The sequence below is a fragment of the Solea solea genome, chromosome 8 (genome assembly GCF_958295425.1).
Source record: "Solea solea chromosome 8, fSolSol10.1, whole genome shotgun sequence".
NCBI classification, from domain to species: domain Eukaryota; kingdom Metazoa; phylum Chordata; class Actinopteri; order Pleuronectiformes; family Soleidae; genus Solea; species Solea solea.
This window is the reverse complement of record NC_081141.1, coordinates 29,976,284-29,999,265: the sequence shown is the minus strand read 5'-3', so window position 1 is coordinate 29,999,265 and position 22,982 is coordinate 29,976,284. Positions and strand designations below refer to the sequence as shown.

At 41.7% G+C, this 22,982-nt stretch overlaps 2 protein-coding genes across 2 annotated transcripts; both read right to left on the bottom strand.

Annotated features, from left to right (window-relative positions):
• Positions 1-1,641: 1,641 nt before the first annotated feature.
• On the bottom strand, positions 1,642-5,919 carry zgc:114041 (uncharacterized protein LOC574425 homolog). The gene is made up of 5 exons (XM_058636370.1): positions 5,794-5,919; positions 3,825-4,044; positions 3,059-3,202; positions 2,238-2,981; positions 1,642-2,116 (listed from the first exon to the last, which is right to left on the bottom strand). Exons 2-5 carry the CDS (start codon positions 4,039-4,041, stop codon positions 1,971-1,973), a joined length of 1,251 nt encoding a protein of 416 aa, XP_058492353.1. The 5' UTR covers positions 4,042-4,044; positions 5,794-5,919; the 3' UTR covers positions 1,642-1,970.
• Positions 5,920-6,395: 476 nt separating this feature from the next.
• On the bottom strand, positions 6,396-22,923 carry jak2b (Janus kinase 2b). The gene is made up of 24 exons (XM_058636316.1): positions 22,485-22,923; positions 20,998-21,238; positions 20,380-20,503; positions 20,181-20,298; positions 19,852-19,997; positions 19,477-19,768; positions 18,946-19,065; positions 18,619-18,776; positions 16,339-16,450; positions 15,980-16,166; positions 15,750-15,874; positions 14,828-14,962; positions 14,659-14,746; positions 13,638-13,765; positions 13,296-13,434; positions 13,059-13,210; positions 12,840-12,990; positions 11,500-11,630; positions 11,227-11,416; positions 11,017-11,141; positions 10,673-10,845; positions 10,305-10,422; positions 9,373-9,486; positions 6,396-7,026 (listed from the first exon to the last, which is right to left on the bottom strand). The coding sequence occupies exons 2-24, from the start codon at positions 21,218-21,220 to the stop codon at positions 6,922-6,924; spliced, it is 3,354 nt and encodes a 1,117-aa protein (XP_058492299.1). The 5' UTR covers positions 21,221-21,238; positions 22,485-22,923; the 3' UTR covers positions 6,396-6,921.
• Between the last annotated feature and the right edge of the window lie 59 nt (positions 22,924-22,982).

Genomic DNA, 22,982 nt, shown 5'->3' with positions numbered 1-22,982 from the left:
ATTATTTATCTAGAATCATTTTAGAAAATCAAGCAATTCAATGGAGACGAGGAGCCCTATTACAGTAAGTGAATGCAGGTGACAGCAAATCAATCATCTATCTCCTATCAATCGGAGGCCCTAACCCTTGTTACATCAAAACAATGATGATCTCTTTAAATTTCCTTTTATTATATTTTTTTGTCTTATTTTTTATTATATTTTATTTTGGTGATAATGTTCTTTCATGTACTTAATAGATAATATATAATTATTAGTCTAAATCATTTCTTTAATACATTTCATTATATAATTTATGTTTTACATATTATTTTATCATTCCATGACAGTTGTGTGTCTCTGTTTCTGTCTATTGGACATTCTTTGATCATAGATGGTGCTAAGCTTCACTTTTAGCCTGCAACAGACCAGGTTTGCCCGGCAGCATAAGTTACCATGGTTACTTGGCTGGCATTCACATTAGCCACCTTGGTGGAACAGGGTTGAGGCTCAGATTGATGGAACGCAAACCTGAGCCACAGTTATGGCTTAGCCATGGTTGAGGCTTAGCCAGAGTCATAGTTTCCATGGTTACTGAGTTGGGGCTAATCTCAGCCTCTCACTCATATTAGCCAGACTTGGCCATTTAAGCTTGGCTTTGCCTTTTGCTTGATGGAATACCCCCCAGATCTGCAGTCAACAAAAACAATCAACAAGTGAATAAACAAACAAATCATTTAGTACATTTAACAGTTTAAAAATCTAAACTAACATGATTCCCCTGAAATATTAACTGTGACTGTATCACATTACATTCATTTAGCACACGCTTTTATCCAAAGCAACTTACAATAAGTGCATTTCAACATTTGGTTTTAAGTAAATTTGGAGGCTTTCTGCTCTCCGGATGTCGATGGGGAGCTCGTTCCACCATTTGGAACCCAGGACAGGGAACAGTCGTGAGTTTGGCGAGTGACTCTGGGATCCTCTCTGCGATCAGTGAGGGGGAAGCACGCCGGTTTGCCGATGCAGAGTGGATTGGGCAGGATGGGGTTTGATCATGTCCTGGATGTAGGCTGGACAGGATCCGTTTGTAGCAGGGAACACAAGCACTACAGTCTTGACGTAAAACTAAATCGCTGAACGTTCTCTGAACGCTCTCTAAACCCTGTCTAAACGTTCTCTAAACCCTGTCTAAACGTTCTCCAAACCCCGTCTAAACGTTCTCTAAACCCTGTCTAAACCCTGTCTAAACGTTCTCTAAACCCTGTCTAAACGTTCTCTAAACCCCGTCTAAACGTTCTCTAAACGTTCTCTAAACCCTGTCTAAACCCTGTCTAAACGTTCTCTAAACCCTGTCTAAACGTTCTCTAAACCCTGTCTAAACGTTCTCTAAACCCCGTCTAAACGTTCTCTAAACGTTCTCTAAACCCTGTCTAAACGTTCTCTAAACCCTGTCTAAACGTTCTCTAAACCCTGTCTAAACGTTCTCTAAACGTTCTCTAAACCCTGTCTAAACGTTCTCTAAACGTTAATACAAACATGTTTGAATTTGATGGTCTCACTCACACACACACACACACACACACACACACACACACACACACACACAGGAAAGTCCAGAAAAACTAACCAAACAATAACCACGTCACTACAGAAGAGTTCCTGTAGAACAGCTGTTTAATAATAAAGCACATGTGACATTTTTAGGTCAAACCTGAGGTGTGACCTTTACCTGAGGTCAAACCTGAGCTGTGACCTTTACCTGAGGTCAAACCTGAGGTGTGACCTTTACCTGAGGTCAAACCTGAGGTGTGACCTTTACCTGAGGTCAAACCTGAGCTGTGACCTTTACCTGAGGTCAAACAGCTGCAGGTGGTTTCTTTGGCTCATAAAAAAAAAGAATAAAAAACCCACTTAAAACAAAAGGTTTGAGTTTCAGCACCAGAGTTTAAAAAAAAAAGGAAAAAAAAGAAATGTCCTCATTGTCCTCACTCGTCCCCGTCCTCGCGCTCGGCGGCTCTTCTCCTCTGAAGCAGGAGGTCGACGAGGACGACAAACACGGCGGAGGCGATGAGGCACAGACCCGACAGGTAGAAGGCGGCGCTGTAGTCGTGGCTTTGGTCCACGAGCCAACCTGAAACAACAGCAGCAGCAGCAGCAACAGCAGCAGCAGCAGCAGCAGCAACAGCAGCAGCAGCGCGTCTTTCATGAGTGTCGACACACTTTTACAATTCTAAATAATTCTAGTTCCGTACCTGCAGCAGGTGGACCCATGAAGCCACCGATGCTCCTGAACAACATCCACAGCCCGAGTCCGCTGTCGAATCTCTCTAGTTTCACGATGTCCACGAGGGCGGTGACGTGAATGGCTACGACGCAGCCAAACAGGAAGCCGTAAAGTGCCGCGAACGCCGCGATCGACCAGTAGTTGTGACTGAGCGGCAGCAGCAGCAGCACCACGCCCACCAGAGTGACCACCAGGGTGAGCAGCTGCAGGTTCCTCAGCAGCCTCAAGGTGGCGACCCATCCACAGACCAACCTTCCCATCAGGTCAGCCAGTGCCAAAATGGACAGGATGGAGGCGGGCCAGTAGTCTTCAAGCCCCGCCCTGTTAGTGAAGGGCACCAGAAAGAGAGGCGGGATAAAAAATCCTGCAGCGGCAAAGACGGCAAACAGGATATAGAGGACGAGTTCAGGCTTCATCAGCAGGGAGCACTGGAACGTCATGTGACCGTCGCCTTTGTTCTCTGAGAGCGGGGGCGTGTCCAGAGGCCTGAGGAGGGCGCCGCACACACAAAGGTTCAGCTGCAGACCTCCGACAATGAGCAAGGCTCCCTGCCAGCCGTACGCGTCCACCAGCCACTGGAAGAACGGAGCGAACAGAACCGAGAAGACGCACTCGCCACAGCTGGACACGGCCACGGCCAGAGGACGCCGCCGGCCAAAGTAGTGACTCACCATACTGTTGGCGGGAATCCACGAGAGGGAAATGCCCGCCCCTAAAAATGTATACATACATATGTACATTTATATTTACACATGCGTGTGTGTGTGTGTGTGTGTGTGTGTGTGTTACCCTGCAGTAATCCCATGGTGATGTAGAGCCAGAATAATCCGAGCTCCAGAGACACGAGAATCATCCCAGAGGCAGCGAGGAATCCACCGACCATGACGACCGCTCTCTGAGACAAGTGCAGAGTGAGAGCGCTCGCCACGGGAGCTGAGACCACGAAACGACAACGACGACAACGACAACATCGACAACAAAGAAAAACACTGACGTTAAAACTTAACGAGTTAAAACATTGAGATTAAAACACTTAGATTAGTGTTGGGAAGTTCTACTCTTTTTACTGACTCGGATCTTTTACTCTCGGACAGTAAATTGAACAAATCTTTTTTGAGTCATTTCGTTCATTTTTACAGTGGGTGGCGCTGTAGCCCTCGTGTGGGCGGTTCTCAAACACTTAACACTAAAAGGCAACATGTTTGCTTCAATTCAAACCATATGAAAACCTAGGAAAGCAAATACACACCACAATAAAGTGACTTGTGTCCTGTATCCTCTGCCAATGTTGTTTAACAGCGCCACGGTGACGAGGCAGCTGTCACATGACCTGAGTCAGTTGACTGAGTCGTGAACTAATCATTTCTGTTTCCTGTCCTGCTCACTGAGCTTATGCAGCTGCCTGACACCATGTGGAGAAGGAAGATACTGCATGAAAATGAACAAATCACTCACTGAGACGACTCATTACTCCCGAGTATATAAAAGTCGTTCACGAACGACACATCACTAAGTGAGATTAAAATTTAACGAGTTAAAACATTGAGATTAAAACCTGTGAGGTGAAACATGGCAATGGTGGTGGACGTGACCCAGGACATGGTGCTGGTCTGGACGCCAAAGTGACTCTGAATGTCCAAGAAGAAAATGCCAAAGTTCTTGAGAACAGCAGTGGTAAGGCCCATGATGAAGAACGCTGAGGTGACAACCACCCAACCATAACCACCGTCAGGAGGTCCAGAAGGTCCATCTCCACCATACGTCTTCTTCATCACCTGCAGATTAGAACACTTTAAATGTTACTTGATGTAACTCTCTCTCTCTCTCTCTCTTTAATCCTAGGTATGTGTATGTGTTTGTGTACATGTTTATGTGTTTGTTTGTGTATGTGCATGCGTATGCAATAACAACTGTAACTTTCTACTTTTAAACTTTTATACTCGGCCATAAAAGCCTCAGAGAAAAACTCTCTGACCACATTTCCACTTTAGATGACGTCACCATGGATTCTGGTTCCAGTGTGAGGAATCTTGGAGTTATTTTTGTCATTTGAACGAGACACCACCAGTTAAGCTTGTCTGTTAGCTTCTCTACTCTGGCTCCTCCTACAGATCAAAGCACTTCATACCTGAAAGACCTGGGGGGTATCCCATCAAGCAGGCTAAAGGCAAAGCCAAGCTTAAATGGCCAAGTCTGGCTAATATGAGTGAGAGTTTGGTTCCATCAAAGAGGCTGAGATTAGCCCCAACTCAGTAACCATGGAAACTATGACTCTGGCTAAGGGGACAAAATACAGAAGTAGCACAAATACAGCATGTAACAATGACAGGCTTAAATGAAAATGATCTCAATTCTATACAATTGGCCATGCAGGAAATAAATGAAAGCTATCCCATCCATTTGCATAACAATCAGTTGATAAATGTGATGAATATCACTTTCTAACATTACTACTAAAATATGGAGAATTTCACATACATTGCAGTGAAACAATAATGCTATTTTAATTATGTTCATATGAATGTTACTTATTAGGGCTGTCTTTTTGTTCTTTGGGGATTTTCCTTTTCATTTTAGGGCTTTGGTTGCATTAATAGGTCCACATAATTGATTAGTTTAAAACAAAAACCTTCAAGAAATCAATTGGTAGATTATTGTCTCCATACATTTTGTCCCTTTGATGGAGGATTTATATAACATGATGATGCTGAAATACTTCATCTTCTTTGTCACTTACACATTCAGCCTGTCACCAATATTCTGCCACGCCACATCCCTCGTTTTATTGATTGCCGCGGTATTGCCCTTCTTTGGGATTATGTGGCTGTAATCCTCATATACCTCCATGAGGAGGGTTTGCTCCGCTGCGGAGAACATCTCTGCACGTTCTTTTCCTCGTGCTTTTCGGCATTTTTCACAGTTTCCGCGCTCGACTAGAATGGGCTTTTTATTTTCCCTGTGGGCGTGCACGAGTTGAGGCTTAACAGGTGAGGCTTGACTAAGCGTCAGGTGGAGCCAGCTGATTTCACTTGATGGAACGACTTGGAGCTAGATTGGGAGGTGGAGCTTAGTCAAGCTTCAAGCTTACACCTAAATTTGGCAATTCTTAGCTACGTTGATGGAATACCCCCCTGGTCTTACCTGATCCCCCTAACAGATCACTTCAGTCTCTAAATACAGGTTTACTTGTGGTTCCCAGAGTCTGGAAGAGAAGAATGAGGAACTAGCTCCCAGTTACAGTTCAGGAGGAGGTGGAGCCTCTCTCTGTATTTAAAGTTAGACTTAAAACTTTCCTTTTTGATAATATAGTCTTTGTCACACACACACACACTTGATCAAACATATTACTTATTTTTTTTCTTTTTAAATAAAATGATCCACTCGCTCACCGCGCAGCCGCACGGGCGTTTCTCGTCCAGGTGAATGAATGACGTCAGTAAATGAATAACACACTTTCTTCATTGTAACGTTTTTTCACATAAACACAAACTAACACGAATGTTTTGACATGTTTACAGTTTTACCTGTCACTCGCAGCTGTTGGCGGTGTCTTTAATCCACGCGCTCGCGTTGCTTCCTCCACAGTGCGAGTATCGACGTCAACTTCACACAAATTTAGCTCACCGGTGACGTCATCAATTATTTTCTTCTTGTAATAATAGATTCAGTGAGAGGTGCACTGCTGCCCCCTACAGTCCACAGCACTGAATCGCGTTTCACCCTTTATTTATAGGCTTTATGAACATGTTTAGATGTGATGAGCTTTACACTACACACAGTATGTATACACATTATACATACTGTGTGAATATATGTATATACATATATACTGTGTGTATACATATATATACACATCTATACATATATACACACATATATATGTATATATACACATATGTATATATGTATAAATACATATATATATGTATATACACACACTGTGTATACTGTAGGTATACACTACAGCAGGGTTTCTCAACCCTGGTCCTGAGGTGTGTGATGTAAAACCTGGAGTTCAGTTTGTCCCCAGGACAGAGACGCTGTGGTATTTCCTTTGTATCAGATAGATGAAGTTTCCATTTACACAGTTTATTTAGTTTGTGTTTTTAGAGACAAACAACCACGACTGAATTAAAGAGTTTATTTTTCTCACAAACTGTGAACAGAAAATCTTTAAATCATCTCTGACATATTTCTCACAAGAGTTTACCATATTTTAATTTTATAAAATTATAAAAAAAATCTGCACATATTTACACAAATATATATGTATATATACATATGTCTGTGTGTATATATATATACACACACACATATACAGTAGTTATACATAAGTTCATAAACAAACAAAACATCAGCTTTAGTTTAGGGAAGAGGCGACCACAGCTAGCCCTGCTAGCCACACACACACACACACACACACACACACACACACACACACACACACACACACACACACACACACACACACACACACACACACACACACACACACACACACACACACACACACACACACACACACACACACACACACACACACAGTTGTGAGAACACGGTTGAAGGTTCTCAGTCGATCACATCGTTGTCTAAACTGGTGAAGATGTTTGTATTAGCAGGAGTTAAAGACGCTGTAGTGCCTTGCTCAGAGGTCAGTCTGTAGAGTCTCTGAACAGGTCGATGCGTAGAGCAAGTTCTTTAAATGAAGGACGAACACTCGGCTCTTTGTTCCAACACTCGTTCATCACCTCGTGAATCTGACAGAAAAATCAATGATGACATCATGACGACATCACATCTGTTTACATCTCGTATGTGTTGAAGTACGTATATGTTATACATGTGTTATATATACAGTATGTGTGTGTGTGTGTGTATTACATATGTATATGTTGAAATATATACATACATGTTATACATGTATGTATATATGTTGACATAAATACGTATGTTTTATACATGTATGTGTTATTTATGTATGTGTTGACATATATGTATATGTGTGTTATATATGTATATGTTGACATATATGTATGTTATATATGTTGACATATGTTATGTATAGATGTGTGTTATATGGTGACATATATGTTATACATGCGTTATATATACAGTATGTGTGTTATATATGTATGTGTTGACATATATGTATATGTGTGTTATATATGTTGACATATATACGTCTATGTTATGTATAGATGTGTGTTATATGTTGACATATATGTTATACATGCGTTATATATACAGTATGTGTGTTATATATGTATGTGTTGACATATATGTATATGTGTGTTATATATGTTGACATATATACGTCTATGTTATGTATAGATGTGTGTTATATGTTGACATATAGGTTATACATGCGTTATATATACAGCATGTGTGTTATATATGTATGTGTTGACATATATGTGCGTGTTATATACCGTTGACATACACTATATAAAAAGACACATATGCTTTTTTTCTCACTGTCTGACATGAAATCAGACAATCACTTTTCCTGTTTTAGGTCGGTTAGGATAACCAAAATTATTTCTTATTTTTTATTCCTTTCTTCAAAGTCAGAAGTTTACATACACTAAGATTATTATGCCTTTAAACAATTTGGGAAAGCCCAAATGAAGATGTCATGTCTTTGGAAGCTTCTGATAGGTTTATTGACAACATTTGAGTTCATTAGAGACACACCTGTGGATGTATTTTAAGGCACACCTGAAACACACTGCTTCTTTGTGTAACATCATGGGAAAGTCAAAATATAATTGTTCACAATTGTTATAATCTGTTCAAACATATAATTGTTTGAACAGATGAACGTGGCACCTTCAGGCATCTGGAAATTGCACCCAAGGATGAACCAGACTTGTGCAAGGCCGCAATTCTCTTCCTGATATCTTGGCTGATTTCTTTTGACTTTCCCATGATGTTACACACAGAAGCAGTGTGTTTCAGGTGTGCCTTAAAATACATCCACAGGTGTGTCTCTAATGAACTCAAATGTTGTCAATAAACCTATCAGAAGCTTCCAAAGACATGACATCTTCATTTGGGCTTTCCCAAATTGTTTAAAGGCATAATAATCTTAGTGTATGTAAACTTCTGACTTTGAAGAAAGGAATAAAAAATTGTCTAAAAAAATCCTTCTCTCATTATTCTGACATTTAGCAAATAGAAATTATTTTGGTAATCCTAACAGACCTAAAACAGGAAAAGTGATTGTTTGATTTCATGTCAGACAGCGAGAAAAAAAAGCATGTGTCTTTTTATATAGTGTATGTCAACTTCTGGTTTCAACTGTATGTATGTTATATATGTGTGTGTGATATATGGGTTAGGGTTAGATATATATAACATATATAGGTATGTTATATATGTGTGTGTTATATTTGTACATGTTGACACACACACACACACACGTATATATACAGTATATATATACTGTATATATACACATACATGATAAAAAGAGATGATAATAAAAGATCAAAAGAGTGATGAGTGATAAAAGATAAAAGAGTATCAGCCAGAATGAAAGGAAAGATATACAAGACAGTGGTGAGACCAGCGATGATGTATGGTCTAGAGACAGTGGCACTGAGGAAAAGACAGGAAGCAGAGCTGGAGGTAGCAGAGATGAAGATGTTGAGGTTCTCTTTGGGATTGACGAAGATGGATAGGATCAGGAATGAGTCAATCAGAGGAACAGCACATGTTAGATGTTTTGGAGATAAGGTCAGAGAGGCCAGAATGAGATGGTTTGATCATGTACAGAGGAGGGATAGTGAGTATATTGGTAGAAGGATGCTGGGGTTGGAACTGCCAGGCAGGAGGTCCAGAGGAAGACCAAAGAGAAGGTTTATGGATGAAGTGATAGAGGACATGAAGTTAGTTGGTGTGATAGAGGGGGATACAGAGAACAGGGTGAGATGGAGGAGGTTGATTCGCTGTGGCGACCCTTGAAGGGAGCAGCCGAAAGGAAAAGAAGAAGATATATATATATATATATATATATATATATATATATATATATATACATACACACACATATACTGTATATATATATATATATATGTATGTATGTATGTTGAGACGTATACCTCTGCTGGACAGTCCAGTGGCTGTGGCAGTCGACTTCCTGACCTCAGCAGTTCAGTCAGGTGATAAACGATCAGCTGACCCTGTTTGTCATTTCCCATCATTGACATAAAAACCTGTGGAGAAGAACACAGATGATGAAGAACAGAGATGGAGATGATGATGAAGACGAAGAAGAATCCTTATGAAGATAAGGATTAACAGACTGTGTCTCAGGGTGTGCCTCCTGAGTGGACAGAGGACATGTCTCTGTCCTCTGAGACAGACATCAATCACTTTCACTCACAGCTTCTTCTTCTTCTAATTGAAGGTCATCAGTGTGAACAGTGCCCCCTACAGGTCACACTTTTACATTTATATAAAACAGATTAAATTTTTCAACATAGTTTCAGAACTCATAGTATTTGTTTGTTTAACTTATGACTTTAATGATCATCATCATTATTATTATTATTATAATAATAACTTAGATTAATAAAGTGCCTTTCACGAAACCCAAGGTCACTGTATTAGTTTAGCCTCCAGTAATTATTATTATTTAAATATTTGATTAATGAACGCTGTCTCACACTGAGAGACAAATAACGTCCCTTAAATGTGACTAACCTTATGATTTACAACACAATAGTTTAATAACATTATATATGAAGAATTATTCACAGCAAATAAACTTGGTTATTCTTCTTACCTTTTCTCTTTAATCCACAAATATACATTCCTTTTTTCATTTGTGTTTGCTACAATTATCCAGGCTTCACCAAGTCTCATGTTTTAATAAAGTTTACAAGAAAAAGTGCACCTGGGACAGTTGGACTGATGACGACTGATGTGTAATAATAATAATAATAATAATAATTATAACAGTCACAGCAGAGATCAACAGATCATTTACATTTTCTAATGCAGCAGTGAAGAGTGTGTGTGTGTCACTCACAGCAGGAGGGCTACACACTTTGTCACTGTGGGTGAAAAGTTCGTAAAGAACGACTCCAAAACTCCAGACGTCTGACGCCACAGAGAATTTACTCTCAGTCAAAGATTCAGGTGCGTACCTGTGACACAGACACACACACACACACACAGACACAGAGGAAGTATCAAACTGGTGTAGGTTAAAATAAAATCCATTTTCTTCATTTGAAAGATTGAAAAAATAAATAAATCATATTTTAATATAAAGCAAAAGTAAATTAAAAACTGAATCAATGGTGATATCCAGCCTCTGAATGTTATCATTATTGATGAAGGTTTGATTCTATGAGGTAAAAAGCCATGATTTTTGCCAACAGTACATGAACTGACCAGAAGATGGGGCTCTCTCCCGGCTCTTTGACCATGTAGTACTCTTTGTCCTGAGGAAGAACTTTGGTGAGGCCAAAGTCTCCGATCTTCACCCTCTGCTCAGTCTCCACCAGAATGTTGCGCGTGGCCAGGTCTCTGTGGATATATCGTTTACTCGACAGGTACTCCATCCCCTGAACACACATTTAAAACTTTTAGAGAGATATATAAACATATTTTAAAGATTTCTTTTTATAAATAACAGATTCCTTTATGAAAAACTAGGAACTTTTTATAATTCTTAAAAATAAACAATGAATTTAAAAAACAGAATGTTTTTGTAAAAAGCAAAAGTGTCACATGACCTTGCAGATCTGAGAAGTGTAATGTACGAGCTTCTTGTTGTCAACCCTCTCCTTGTTTTTCATCAGATAATCTCGTAAACTTCCAAAAGGCAGATATTCCATAACCAGACGCAGATTCCGTCGCCCTGAGAGAATACATTTGCATGACCTCGAACACAAACCAATAAGCTCGAGTGTGTTGATGTTGTGGTGAACGTGTGAATCACGTACCTGCGCTGTAGCAAACACCTTTGTACTTGACGATGTTCTCGTGCTGCAGAGATTTCAGGATCTCGATCTCTCGCTCAAAATCTCGTACGTGTTCAGCGGTGGAATTCTGTAACTTCTTCACAGCCACCACTTCCCCTGTGTTGTCCTGAAGAGGATCATAGCGACACATCTCCACACTGCCAAAGTTTCCCTGAAACACAAACGTCAGAGGGACTTTGAAACAAAAACCTATAAATATTCATAGATTAATAACACGTTTCCATGTCTTCATACTTTTCCGAGCTGCTGTAAGAAAATCAGATGTCTCTCTTCAAACTGAGATGGTTCCTGACTCTCAAAGCTAGACCAGGCCGGACCACAACCTCGGTTTGGAAGAATGTCACCGTCTGCGATCAGCTCATAATCTGAGGAAACACACACACACACACATATATTTAATTATTGATAGGGATGTCCCAATACAACTTTTTCACTTCCGATACCAATATTGCAGCCTCGAGTATTGGCCCATACTGAAATTGAACCGATACGATATCAGCACGAATCATACGTACTTTAATGACTTATTTTGTAGTGTGGAATGTTAGAATAGGCTTGATCAAGTGATATTACTTTAACAGAGAACTATAGTCAGCAACAGTAGGTCTGATAAAAACTGACCCATTTATTATTAACCAATGGTTACATCAATTTTAACCTTCAACATAAGAATATTGGATTTTTTTTCCATGTTAATTCCATACAGTCTATGGTTAATTTCATGAGGAGGAATGTACCAAGTGCTCATGCGGGTGTTTTCAGAGCACCCGTGTTTCACAGGTAACAGCGTGTCTTCAGAGAACACCCCCCTTGTTTTCACTATTTTGGATTAGCCCAACCCACACAGGGTGAGTGACTCGTCCCGCAGGTAAACACGGAGCCCGGGGACCGGCCCCGCAGACGTACTTAGCTCCGTGTGTGGAGCTTCAGGACACATTTAAAAAAACACAAAGCTCTTGGCATGGCTGGTTTTTGGGGTATAATTAACAAACGGGAGGCTGTTGAAAGTCGACAGGTGGCGCTGGTTTATGAAATAATGTTGTTTTAGCAGCTCGCCTCAGGATGAGCTAGCATGGTGCTAATGACTAACTCGCGATCTGATTTTAGAGGTTAAAAAAAATGTTTCACCTCTAAAATAGCAGTAGTACACACACAACAGGCACTGCTGGATAGAAGAGCTGGAGCAGAATGGACTGTTATATCGGAGTGCTTATATCGGAGATTTTAGAGGCACTCCGATATAATCCGATATGCGTTTTTTGGCTGGGTTAGGGTTAGGCTAACCCTAACCCTAACCCGTGTGAATTAGAAAAGAATCTCTCTACCTTCATGTGCTGACGTTCAGTAAGTTAACATCACCATAGCCTGAATGTTTTGATGTTTATTTGTAGAAACGTCGTTTGAAACATCTTTGCATCGTTGTCACCATGAAAGTTAAAAATGATCGACACAAAAGCAGAAGTGATGATGGTTGGTTGTGCGATTTGTATGTAGTGTGTGTGTGTGTGTGTGTGTGTGTGTGTGAGACCTGAAACCCCTGTAGAGACATGGTGGGGTCAGTGGGGGGCACCGACCTGGTGTGAAGAGGCTGTGGAGGTCACGGATGACGGCACGAAACGTTGGTCTGAACGTGGGCTCGTAGTCCATGCAGCTGGTGATCAGGTTGGCCAGTTCAGTCCACTTTGGTGCAGGAAGTTGATGATGATCCTCGTAGAACAGGGTTTTCTGTGACAAACAATGATATCAATACACACCTCTGAATATACAATACACATCTAAATCCTTTGCATTACCTTTGAATTGTCCAGAGTAGCTAATGGTTTGTCTCCACTGCTGCAGATCTCCCACAAGGTGGCGCCAAAGCTCCACTTGTCTGCAGCCAGGCTCAAGTTAGCAGGATCATCGACACACTCAGGAGAAACCCACGGAATCCTTTCAACGAGTACTGACACAGACAGAGAGGACAACAAACTGTACAGACACAGACAGACAGGTGTTTATACAGTACAGACGCAGGTGTCAGTACTCACTGTCTCTGGGCAGGACAGTGATGCTGATGCCGGGATCACTCAGTTTGATGAAGGGGGCGCTTCCCGCCCTACGACCCTCTTCTCTAATCACCAGAACATTTTTAGCACAAACGTTTCCATGGACCAGTTGTTTTTCTTCCTGCAGGTAAAGAAGATGATAGATTTTGTCAGTTGTTTATTCCAGTACTTTCTTCAGGTTTTATTTGTTTGTTTCATGTATTAATTGTTTTTTTTTTTATACTTATTTCTCCAGGTTCTAATTGTTTCTTTCAATTTCAAAGTTTAATTTCAGTTGTTTGATGAGATTTGTGAAGCGGAAACACTGGTGAGAGTGATTGGTACCAAGAAGTTCATGGCCCAGGCCAGCTGTTTGGCCACTTCCAGCTTCCACAGGATGTTAATGGAGTTCTTGTTCTTCTTCAGGTAAATGTCCATGGAGCCAAACTTCACATACTCCTGCACCATGATGTCTGAGAAAACACAACATCAAACTGTGTTACAGCCACACCCTGAACACTTAACCCCAGGAATAATCCAGCTCATACTCCAGATTAGAGCGGAGGCAGTGACGTCATCAGACTGCAGTGACGTCCACAGACTGCGGTGACGTCATCAGAGCGCATTGACGTCAACAGACTGCAGTGACGTCATCAGACTGCAGTGACGTCATCAGACTGCAGTGACGTCAACAGACTGCAGTGACGTCATCAGAGCGCAGTGACGTCAACAGACTGCAGTGACGTCCACAGACTGCAGTGACGTCAACAGACTGCAGTGACGTCATCAGACTGCAGTGACGTCAACAGACTGCAGTGACGTCCACAGACTGCGGTGACGTCATCAGAGCGCAGTGACGTCCACAGACTGCAGTGACGTCATCAGAGCGCAGTGACGTCAACAGACTGCAGTGACGTCATCAGAGCGCAGTGACGTCAACAGACTGCAGTGACGTCCACAGACTGCGGTGACGTCATCAGAGCGCATTGACGTCAACAGACTGCGGTGACGTCATCAGACTGCAGTGACGTCATCAGACTGCAGTGACGTCAACAGACTGCGGTGACGTCATCAGAGCGCAGTGACGTCATCAGACTGCAGTGACGTCATCAGACTGCAGTGACGTCATCAGACTGCAGTGACGTCATCAGAGCGCAGTGACGTCAACAGACTGCAGTGACGTCATCAGAGCGCAGTGACGTCAACAGACTGCAGTGACGTCAACAGACTGCAGTGACGTCAACAGACTGCAGTGACGTCCACAGACTGCGGTGACGTCATCAGAGCGCAGTGACGTCAACAGACTGCAGTGACGTCCACAGACTGCAGTGACATGCAGTGATTGAGAATGTGAGGTTGAACTTACTTTGTTCACCACAGACACAGACGCCGTAGTTGAGGATCAAGTGTTTATGTGACAGCTGGCTCATCATACTGGCTGCTTCAAAGAATGACTGCAGGAGGAGACGAGGACAGGAAACTCACTTATTGATGATGTTGTTATGTTACTTCTATGTCAACAATAGGACACATACCTCAGAGTAGTTCCTGTGATCCTGGTCCAACACCTTCATCACTGCGTCTGTCTGATGAATCTGTCCATAATCTCCCAACTCTTTACGAACACATTTGAAGATCTTTGTAAACGTTCCTTGGCCAAGACTTTCCACCTGATCAGACAAACATGATGTTACATGATATGAATTCATCACACAAGATACATATGATGTCATCACTTCTGTATCTAGTAACAGACAGATACATTTAAATATCAGATTAGAAGTAATGTATATATAGTGAGTCTGTTACATTTAAACCACTGTTGAAGATTCCACACAATGTTGACATGACTGTGTTTCTCAGTATAACAGAGTGCCTGTGCAGGTGAGGAGGAATAAGCACAAGTAAAGTGAGACAAACAGCGACACTTTTGGCACAATTTCACCGGCTCTACTCGCCTTGGCACGATTAAGCCAGTCAGCGACCGGCAATCTGACCAATCACCTCATAGTACCTACTTAGCATGCTTGGAACATCACCGGAGCAGGTACCAAAAATGGAACCTGGTACCAGGTACTATGCTAGTGGGAACGCTCCTTAAACCGTGCTGTGGCATGGCGAGGCGAGTAGAGCCGGAGGAAATGCACCATTTGACTAGAAGAGCTCTAACAACTTTATTCTACTGCTAAAACTAAACATGGATGTTCACAATCACATTTTAATAACAACTACTATATAACACAAACTGACTTTCCAACACCAACAAGTGTTTTACCAACAATGCTCCTCTAAACATCTGCCTGCCGTCTGGAAAAGTGACGCTTTTCAGATAAACAACGCGTAACTTACCAAAGAACTGCTTCTGTGTGTGTGTGTGTGTGTGTGTGTGTGTGAGTGTGTGAGAGTGAGTGAGTGAGTGAGTGAGTGAGTGAGAGAGAGAGAGAGAGAGAAACTTACAATGTCCAGATCTTCTTTCCTTATTTTGTGAAACACCATCTGATTGATGTTGTGTCGATGCAGAGATGGAGACGGAGGAACTTCTAAACCTTTGTTGCTCCGGCACATGAGCAAACACGACTTTTCTAAAGGTGGAAAACAAAAGCTGAACATTGGTGGAGCTTTGTACCCTCCCCCCCCCCCCCCCCTCCCATTGGCCAGTTAGCTGAACAGATGCAGGTGCTTCATACCTTTAGCTTTAGGTGGACAGCACCTGCTGAACTGGAAAACAACAGTGTCAGAGCGAACCGTTTCCTTCTGGTAGCAGCTGAGAAGTTCCTGAAGGCTGCTGAAGTTTCTTTTGGCTCCACTCAGATTAAACTCTCCACTGGCAGATCTAGTGATCTGACAGTGTTTGTGCTCTACAGCGCCACACACCTGAGACACAGAGGAGACGGGATCATAATCATCACAACAATAACAATATTAGATTTGATCCCAAACTTGTATAGCAAATGTACTGTATATACACATGAGTAATTTGTTCATGAAAATCATGTCAAACATCTTAGTTTGGCCATTTTGAGTTAAAAAGATGAGTTTTTCTCACCTCCACAGGAAAAGTCAGAAAATACTTGTAAAAGTCTTTTGGGCTACATCTCAAAATGTAAAGACCTCGTTTGTTTCCACATTTCTGAAGTCTATGAATTGCAAACTCCATTCTGAAAAACACACACAAGAAATGCTTGTAAATTCAGACTTTTGAATGAAAAAGAGGTTGAATCTGATGTAGGGCTGCTTGATTATGGAAATAATAATCACAGTTATTTCAAAAGATCCCTTATTGACTTGAACATGTAAAAAAAATTGCTTTAAACATGACATTTTGAATGAACCTTTTGAATTTACCTGCAAAGGTCTATAAATGATCGTATACACTGTGTCTAACCCGATGTTTCACTACATAAGTTAGGGATGTCACTACAAAATCCTGGAAATCACATTGTAAGAATTTATTTGTAAATTATGGTGGAAAATAAGTATTTGTTCACCTACAAACAAGCTAGATCTCTGGCTCTCACAGACCTGTAACTTCTTCTTTAAGCAGCTCTTCTGTCCTCCACTTGTTACCTGTATTAATGGCACTTGTTTGAACTCGTTATCTGTATAAAAGACACCTGTCCACAGCCTCAAACAGTCAGACTCCAAACTCCACCATGGTCAAGACCAAAGGGCTGTCAAAGGACACGGGGAACAAAATTGTAGACCTGCACCAGGCTGGCAAGAGTGAATCTACAAAGGGCAAGCAGCTTGGTGTGAATAAATCAACTGTGGGAGCAATTATTAGAAAATGGAAGACAAGACCATTGATAATCTCCCTCAATCTGGGGCTCCACGCAAGATCTCATCCCGTGGGGTCAAAATGATCATGAGAACGGTGAGCAAAAATCCCACAACTACACGGGGGGACCTGGTGAATGACCTGCAGAGAGCTGGGACCAAACTAACAAAGGTTACCATCAGTAACACACTACGCCGACAGGGAATCTAATCCTGCAGTGCCAGACGTGTCCCCCTGCTTAAGCCAGTACATGTCCAGGCCCGTCTGAAGTTTGCCAGAGAGCATATGGATGATCCAGAAGAGGATTGGGAGAATGTCATGTGGTCAGATGACACCAAAATAGAACATTTGGTACAAACTCTACTCGTCGTGTTTGGAGGAAGACGAATGCTGACTTGCATCCCAAGAACACCATACCTACTGTGAAGCATGGGGGTGGAAACATTATGCTTTGGGGCTGTTTTTCTGCAAAGGGGACAGGACGACTGATCCGTGTTAAGGAAAGAATGAATGGGGCCATGTATCGTGAGATTTTGAGCCAAAACCTCCTTCCATCAGTGAGAGCATTGAAGATGAAACGTGGCTGGGTCTTCCAGTATGACAATGACCCCAAACACACCGCCCAGGCAATGAAGGAGTGGCTCCGTAAGAAGCATTTCAAAGTCCTGGAGTGGCCTAGCCAGTCCCCAGACCTCAACCCCATAGAAAATCTGTGGAGGGAGTTGAAAGTCTGTGTTGCCTGGCGACAGCCCCAAAACATCACTGCTCTAGAGGAGATCTGCCTGGAGGAATGGGCCAAAATACCAGCTACAGTGTGTGCAAACCTGGTGAAGACCTACATTAAACGTTTGACCTCTGTCATTGCCAACAAAGGTTATATTACAAAGTATTGAGTTGAACTTTTGTTATTGACCAAATACTTATTTTCCACCATAATTTACATATAAATTCTTTAAAAATCCTACAATGTGATTTCCAGGATTTTCACATTCTGTCTCTCACAGTTGAAATGTACCTATGATGAAAATTACAGACCTCTGTCATCATTTTAAGTGGGAGAACTTGCACAATCGGTGGCTGACTAAATACTTTTTTGCCCCACTGTATATACACATATATATACACACACACATATATATATATACAAACATACATACATATACACACATATATATATACATATACACATACATATATATATATATCATTTATATTTATATTTAGTAAGCTGCAGCAGTGAGGACAACATGAAGTCTACTGTACATGAGGGACACTCAGCTCTGTCTTCTCTCTGCACATCTATAGTGTCCATCGCTTCAGTTAAGAAACAAGTAACTGCATCTCACTGTGAGCTGGAATAATGTAAACACACTCGATCCTAATCAAGCTGACAGACTTTATCTAAAAGTTACATTTTAGATAAGAGGGCCCATTTTACAATAATCATTTTGTTTAGATTAGTCATTTTACTCACTCACTCACTCACTCATACACACACAGTAAACTTCTGCTGACAACATGAATCACCAACTTTTACTGTTCACGTACGAAATGGGGCCATAGCAGTGAGAAGTGACGGCCTCCACAAGTCTCGGCGGCGCCACCTCGTTACAAAGGTAGTGATGTGCGTCTGTGGTCAGTCGATAGTAGCCGTCGATGAGAGACACAAAGGACAGAGCTTCAGGTAAGGTGAGGAACTCCAGCTCCTGAAATGGGATTAGAATACATGACTTGACTGACAGTCGAGCACAGAAATTGAGACACTTATCACATCACATCTAATAAATGATATATATGTGTGATAAAAACTGATGGGTGTGGCGTCAAATTTGTCAAATTATAAAGAAAAAAGACAAGTTTAAAAAGTGTAATGACCAGATTCTTTCCATCCTGCTTGTTGATGGTGACCACGCGACTCTCCACGGCGCCCTCTTTACTCGCCAGTTTGATGCTGATGACGGTGAGATCAGGGAAATCACATAAAGTCTGCAGCTCCTGAAACAAATCACCAACCAATATTAGTATTAACAACCACTGGTTACAATCATGACATGGAGAAGATCATCCCTGAAAGCAGATGAAGTCCATTAGATGTCCTATACATAATAAAGTGGTCAGTGAGTAAACTTTTAACAATAATAACAATTATTATTACTCTGTGCGTAACAATAACCTTTATTAACGCTCACTTTTAATTTACAAGTTTCTCATGTCTAGATTTCTTCACGGACAGACGGGTGGACACTGACCCTAAGTGGCACAATGATCACCAATGCTTGCTACAAAGATCTAAACAGTAGAAGGAAATTCAAAATATCTTTTTGTAAATCCATGATTGCGACTCGTTGAGCTTTGTCGTGTTAAGGAGTATAAACCACACTTTAAAAGTCAGTTAACAGCACAGACCTGCTCAGAGTCTTTCAGTTTCTCTTGACACCACTGAACACCAGTGTCCGCCGCCACCAGGAGGACAAGGGGACCACGCGACGGTTCTTGGACCTTGAATGTCTCCGTGTAAAAGCCTTTGTCCAAAGACTCCATGCTGATGAGGTACTTCAGCTTGAGGTCACGTGCTGTGGTACGACACTGACTGAACTGCTGGATGAAACGCTTGAAGCGGAAGCGAATCCGCTTACGTGTCAAGAAGTTGCAGTTCTGGATCTGAGCTCTCATGTCCTTTGGCAGAAAGGACTTGTAGCTACAACAGAGTTTGTTATAAGCATCAAGTATCTTTACATTTTTAATTTTGTGTTTAGTGCAGAGCATTGATGTCACATGTACCTCGTGGTGTGGTAGACGTCCAGTGGAGACAAGTGTCTCTCCTTTGCTGTCCTCGTCATATCCAGCACCGCTAAACCCAGACACTCCTCCTGAGCTTCATGAGAGTCTGAGATTTTCACCAAACCGTTGACGAAATCGTTTCTCCACTGCACACACACACCACGTTGTAAAGGGTTATATAAATAAACCTCCTCTCCACATATGAGTTTTTAGGGTTGATCAGTGTCTCAGCTTACTTCTATTCAACACCTTTAAAACAAACACTTGTAACATTTGAACAAACTCTTCTCACTTCTACCCAGTGTATGTAACAAGGTTGATATGTTTACCTGCGAGAACAGGTACAACATTACAAAGTCATCAAGGACGGGGCTTTCTGAGCCTCTAGTGACTCCGTATCGATACGCTCGAGACGTACCACCACTGTACCAGCTGGGAAAGTAGTATCTGTCATCAATAACAGAGAAATCACATGAGCCACCAGCAGATTTAGATTTCACTGTGACACACAGAGACATGTTTGGTTACCTTATTCTGAAAAACACATCCTCTGAAGCCGATTGGTCAAGCTGGAACATGTGGTTGGGTGAAAACCACAAAGCATCTCTTTGTCTGTAGAGAGCAAAGAGGCTGCAGTAAAGCGGTGATATACCTGAAGCAGACAAGAAGCAATCAATTAGAACAGTCAATCAATACATGTGATCCTTTGATCTGTAGAGTGTCTCAAAATAACTGTTAGAGACAGTAATCACTACATTATAAAACTGTTTCCGGGTAGCCCGTGGCCAAGTGGAAAGGGGCCTTGGCTTGTAACCGGAGGGTCGACGGTTCAAGTCCCCACCAGGCCAAAAAAGGGGCTGGGGTACCCCATTGCTCCCCGGGCAATGAGGGCACTCAGTGTGGCAGCCCACTGCTTCTAATTCTAGGACGGGTCAAATGCAGAGAAATAATTTCCTTAAGTGATTAATAAAGTAAAAAAATATATAACTGTTAGAGACAGTAACCTCTAACAGATTAGGGGGGTGGAGTGGCTCAGTGGTTAAGACCGGTACCCTGTGTGCGAAAGACAGGTGAGGAAGATGCGGGACATCACAAACAGACCAATGACAGTAAAGCTGCAGGTTTCACTGTGGCTTCAGTACTCACTGCACGCTGCTGCTGCCTCCATACACAGCTCTTCAGCCACATAGTCTCCTGGTGGATAGGTAAGCACAGTGCACTCTGCCCCCTCCTGGCTGCTGTGGTACAAATGAAGCCTCAGGACAGATGCAGACACTCGTGTCTCTGGGGATTCCCGATGGACATTCCCATTTTGATGCACCATGGGGAATGTCTCTGTCACAGAGTCCATGGCTGCCAGGGCCGCCATCAACAACACACATTGATCCTTTAAATCAGTCAGAGGTAAAGTGTCAGCAGAAACAATGATGCGATAAGTTTGATATGATCAGAAGACTCTGTCTCTGTTAGGATTTCTAAAGTTCAGAGGAAAAACTGTGTGAAATAATAATCCACATCAGGGTCAAAATTCTTCGTACATATAAACATGTACATGGTGTGTGTTGTAAGTCGCTTTGGATAAAAGCGTCTGCTAAATGACATGTAATGTAATGTAATGTGTCTATCACAAATTCTAACAAGCTTCTGTCGGCCTCTGTTACTCATATTGGCAAGTGTGGAAGCACAGAGCCACAGACAGACACACAGAACCACAGACAGACACACAGAGCCACAGACAGACACACAGAGCCACCAAAAACATTACTTCACTCCCACTCTGTGAAGTAAAGTAATAAAAAAACAAAGATTTAAAGACAAGAATGTTTGTCATTATTTTAAAATGGTTTCAGAGGTAACACTAAATTTAAAATAAATTTAAAGAAACAGATGATGAGGATTAACATTTGGTGACTCTGTTACCAGTTAATGGTAACCCGCCACAAACAGCTAGTTTTAAGTCACTAACCCCTACCGTGTGCATCAACTAACCACCCATAATCACCCTAACAACTGCCAGAACTAACCCTTTCTACAGCACTAACTAACCTTAACCATTAACTCTGTAAGCATCACTACTGCAGTAGTAGTTCTTTAAGACATCTTCTGATGTAATCCCCCCCCCCCACACACACACACACACACTATGGTGTGTTCGGTACTCTCGGGTCATAACTAACCCTAACCATGAATTTTAACTCTGTAACCCTTATCCATGTGCTAACTAACCCTTACTACTACACCAAACAACCATTAACTCTGCACTAACTAACCCTGCAGTATCAAAGTCAAACATCATCACTGATAGTTTGACAGTGATCGATCATCAAATCTATAAATTAATAATTGTAATTTAAATTTAAATAGAGAAAATAATCCACGTGTTTTCGATCAATCAGTAAGTGTCAAATTAATATAGTGACCAAACTAATCTGAGGTCGTCATTTCATGTGCTAACATTAGCATCAAACACACACACCAATTTTAACAGCTCAACGTTGAATAGCATGTTAGCTCGATAAACTCGAGTGGGACAGTGACGTTAGTTAATAGACGTGTTAAAGATAATATCATTATTATCATTATTATTATTATTATCATCATCATTATTATTATTATTATTTTCAACCACTTACTTTCGTAGGTAAGTCAGATGTTAGATAGCCGAGGCTAGCAGCGAGCTAGTCTCTGCAGTTCAGTGGAAAAGAAAAGGTCACGCGAGTTAAGAGTTTATTTTCGGTGGGAATCATCTGCGAATATCCGGGTTTTTTCGGTGTCTCGATTCATTCAAGTGTCACAGAGTTTCTGTCAACTTTAGCCGCGTCCGTCTCAACACACGAACTTCAGCTACTGTGGCTAACAGCAGCTACTGTGGCTAACAGCAGCACGTTCTGCTCAGTTGAAAACACGGGTCCAATAACACGCGTTTCCACTGCACACTGGCGTTTTCTGGAGCCGGAACATGAGTTCAATTCTCTGATAAAGTCACATTTTCTTCACTTTTACACGGCTTTAACTGAGGGCAGAGTGCTAATTACTGTGCTACTGGACCGCTTCTGCGCATGCGCAGACAAAAGTCAATCAACAAACGCACCTCTCTTGTGATGCGTTCACTTGCTGTCGGAAACATCACG

Excerpts from the sequence above, each read along its gene's own strand:
- jak2b (XM_058636316.1), bottom strand. The coding sequence starts at position 21,220 with ATGGCGGCCCTGGCAGCCATGGACTCTGTGACAGAGACATTCCCCATG. Across the intron at positions 13,766-14,658 it reads CTGTGTCTGTGGTGAACAAA|ACATCATGGTGCAGGAGTAT; the intron begins GTAAGTTCAACC and ends GTGTTTTCTCAG. Across the intron at positions 10,846-11,016 it reads ACACTTCTCAGATCTGCAAG|GGGATGGAGTACCTGTCGAG; the intron begins GTCATGTGACAC and ends ATGTGTGTTCAG.
- zgc:114041 (XM_058636370.1), bottom strand. The coding sequence starts at position 4,041 with ATGAAGAAGACGTATGGTGGAGATGGACCTTCTGGACCTCCTGACGGT. Across the intron at positions 3,203-3,824 it reads TGCCATGTTTCACCTCACAG|CTCCCGTGGCGAGCGCTCTC; the intron begins GTTTTAATCTCA and ends TCGTGGTCTCAG. Across the intron at positions 2,982-3,058 it reads CACCATGGGATTACTGCAGG|GGGCGGGCATTTCCCTCTCG; the intron begins GTAACACACACA and ends ATACATTTTTAG.